General features: G+C 56.4%; 1 protein-coding gene across 1 annotated transcript in view; it reads right to left on the reverse strand.

Annotated features, from left to right (window-relative positions):
- The window catches only part of VDBG_04946 (mediator of RNA polymerase II transcription subunit 14), a gene marked incomplete at both ends in the record, with an annotated part of 3,594 nt that extends 1,163 nt beyond the window's left edge, over positions 1-2,431 (reverse strand). Inside the window, 3 exons of the mRNA XM_003005294.1 lie at positions 109-421; positions 475-1,664; positions 1,718-2,431. Of these exons, the coding sequence (XP_003005340.1) occupies positions 109-421; positions 475-1,664; positions 1,718-2,431 (2,217 nt within the window). The remainder of the gene's footprint in view (positions 1-108; positions 422-474; positions 1,665-1,717) is intronic.
- Between the last annotated feature and the right edge of the window lie 578 nt (positions 2,432-3,009).

Consider the following 3,009-nt stretch of genomic DNA (forward strand, 5'->3'; position numbering starts at 1 on the left):
AGCATCAACACAAATGCCGAGTCCGGCCGTGTCGTTTCCAGCAGAGTTGGCTGCAGAGAAACCCTTGGTGCCTCTGAAATGAACCTCAACGGTGTCGGCGGCCCATACCGGAGCGCTCGATTGCACGCGGCGGTCCTGCGCGCGAGTCTGAGCCAATGAGTCTGGTGAGCCCAAGATGTGCGCAAGCCTGATGAAAATGACGGGTATCCTGATCTGCTGTGTCAACCATCGGCTGTGCATGTCTTTGGCGGTGTGGTCAATACGGTTTCTCTTCAGTTCACCAAGCTCGATGGCCTGAGAAATCATTCCGGCGGCTAAACTCGTCAAGTTGTTCCAGAACTTGTCGTTGAGCTCGGGTTGGCCTTTGGAGAAGGGCAGTTGGATCGAGGTCGTCACTGCACGAGACGCCCCGTTTCGTGTCCTGTTGAGATCAGCAAATAGTTCGGGGTACGTGCGAGATGGCCATCAACTTACACCTCGATCAACCACCATTCGTCCCCGGCCAGGCTCAGAGACATCAAGACGAACCAGTCTTGACCGAGCCCTTGTCGCTGGAAAAAGACGGGTTGGAACGGTTCTCTTGTCTTGATGAGTCGCTTGACCTCTTCGTTTCCGACGGGCATCTTCGTCATCGCCCAGCCACAGCTTCGACCGCGGCGGTTGAACTCGTCCACAACATAGCCCCATCGAATGTTCTCCAGACAGGCAACACCATCCTCGGCCGGATCCTTGCCGCCGTGGTTGATCCGTGTTTCTCCTTGGAGACCGTACCGTGTATGTGGCTGTATCGCAGCAAAGCCCGTGATGGGCTCGATGAGCAACTTGACCACCTTTTTGCCCCCAAGCTGCATCTCGAGCGATGAATCGAGCGGTTCCGAGCGTGAAATGTCGAGCCGCATATAGGCCTGTCTGTTGGCGAATCTCGGCGCGGCCGCAAGCTTGTCGTGGATAGAGGATAGGATATGTTCGACGTGCTTGGCAATGGCTGACTTTAGTAAAGCCTCTGCCGAGATCTCTTGAATGTTGAGATGGAGCTTGACGTCTTTGATCTCTTTGTTGTCCCGGTACCATCGAGCGACAAGATGGCTGGGGTGTTTCGGATCCGGCAGCCCGTTCTTCTGTTTGCCGCTCTGTACTGCGACCATGACCCAGCTTTTCGGTGCTTGAGAGCCGTACCGTGACGTCCAATACTGAATGGCGAGCGCCCGGTTGAGCGGTTCCACCTTGAGGTTGCCAGTCCAAGAGTTTCGCACGAGGTCGATGGCTTGTCGCTTGAGCTCGTTAATCTTGTGGGTGAGGACGAACTCATGAAGGAATCGATAACAGCCCTCCAGCCCCTCCCGCGACAGCACGTCGTTGACCTGCCCCTCCAAGTAAGCAACCAGCGCATCAGATAGCCTCTCAGAGGAAGGCGTGAAGTCGAAGCGAAAGTCGATGAACCAGAACTGCTTTTCGAAATCCTCGTCGGCAATCGTAAGATCGACTTCGAACTCGCCCTCCACCGTGAAGGTCACGCGGCCCGATTTGATGGTGTAGTTCTTGAACTGCTGTGGAATCTTGTCGTAATCGTCGAGATTGAGGCGCAGTGACAGAAGCGTGTTGAGCTCTTCAATCCACTTCAGCTGTTCTTCCGGCGTTAATGATGGTGGCGGAATGTATCCCGGCTGTTCCATGTTAGCTTTGGCTCAGAGGCGCATCTGACGATGCGTGCGCATACCTCTGGTATCCAAGGTGCCTCGCCCGTCGTGAGGATCTGCAGGGCTGTTTTGAGGTCTGGTCTCGGCAGTCTCGCTTGGCCGAGCGAGCGCTTCAGCTCGATCAGCTCGGTGAGGGTAAAATCGAAAAGACTTCGCTTCTTGTCTAGGTGCGCTTTGAGATCGATCAGCTTGCTGACCGTAGACGCTTTCCTGCTCCAGTCCGTGATCACCAAGGCCTTGACCCATTTGGTGTGGGCGTCTTGGGCAAACTTCAACAGTGTAAGCTTCCTCGCCTTGTTCGCTTCGGAGGAATCATCTGGAGGATCGCCGCCGCCAGTCGCGCTTCCGTTTATCGCTGGTGGGGAATACTTGATACGCGCCGCATCCATGATGGCCTTCTCGAGGTCGTCGTGCGTTGCCTGAGCAAGTCGAAGGATGATTGTCGATAGTGGGATGAAGCCTTGTGTGATGTATTGGATCTCGTCTGGCAAGTCGTTCATCCTTGACCGATTCGGCAGACTGACAGTAGAAGTGCCCCGTTGCGCGTCTTGTACGTTGGGAGGCGGAACAGTCTTGTCACCGTGGCCGTTCTGTGCCGCTGCATCACTCGTTCCCGCCGCTGCACCTTTTCCCTTGTCCAGCGCCGCCGGGCTGTCTACCGCCACCGCTCCTCCGTTGACCTTGACATCCCTGTCATGATTCGAGTGTGCGCCATTCTGTACCCCGTTCTCCATGTTGATGAGCCCTGGCATGGAGCCAAGGCCTCCTTCCTCGTGGGATTCCTACCGCGCTGCCACCGCCCGGATACGCGGCCGAATCGCCCTTGTCGCCGAGAAAAACGGGATTGGATTATCGCATCAGATGATCCGTAGGTGTACTGGGAGACGAGCCCGAGACAGACTGGCTAGGAGAGTCGGCCTCGGTCACTGGCGCCGATTGCGCAGGCTCTACTCTTGGACTGGACAAGTCGCGCGTGGAGGAGCGACCTTGACGGTTCGTTGTCTCGGATTGGGACGACGCAAGAGAGAGGCAGGTGGGCGCCTTGGGTGCAGAGAAACGATGAAGCCTCTTGACTAGAGTGGCAAGGAAGGCTCGAAGTGCGTGATCCGGGATGCACGAGAGGCTGGTCCCAAGGAACAAGGGCGCGTGAAATGCTGGTCTATCGAATGTCGGAAGAGTTGGACGACACGTTATCGAATGAGTTCCGAGGGCTATCGCGTTGGGCCGTGGTTGTGCAGGGGTGAATGTTGGCGCTTGTCGAGAGAGTGGTAGGGTGACGTGAGGTGGTGTTGAAAGGATCCCCCAGAGAAGG

Source organism: Verticillium alfalfae, genomic scaffold (genome assembly GCF_000150825.1).
Source record: "Verticillium alfalfae VaMs.102 supercont1.5 genomic scaffold, whole genome shotgun sequence".
Classification (NCBI taxonomy): domain Eukaryota; kingdom Fungi; phylum Ascomycota; class Sordariomycetes; order Glomerellales; family Plectosphaerellaceae; genus Verticillium; species Verticillium alfalfae.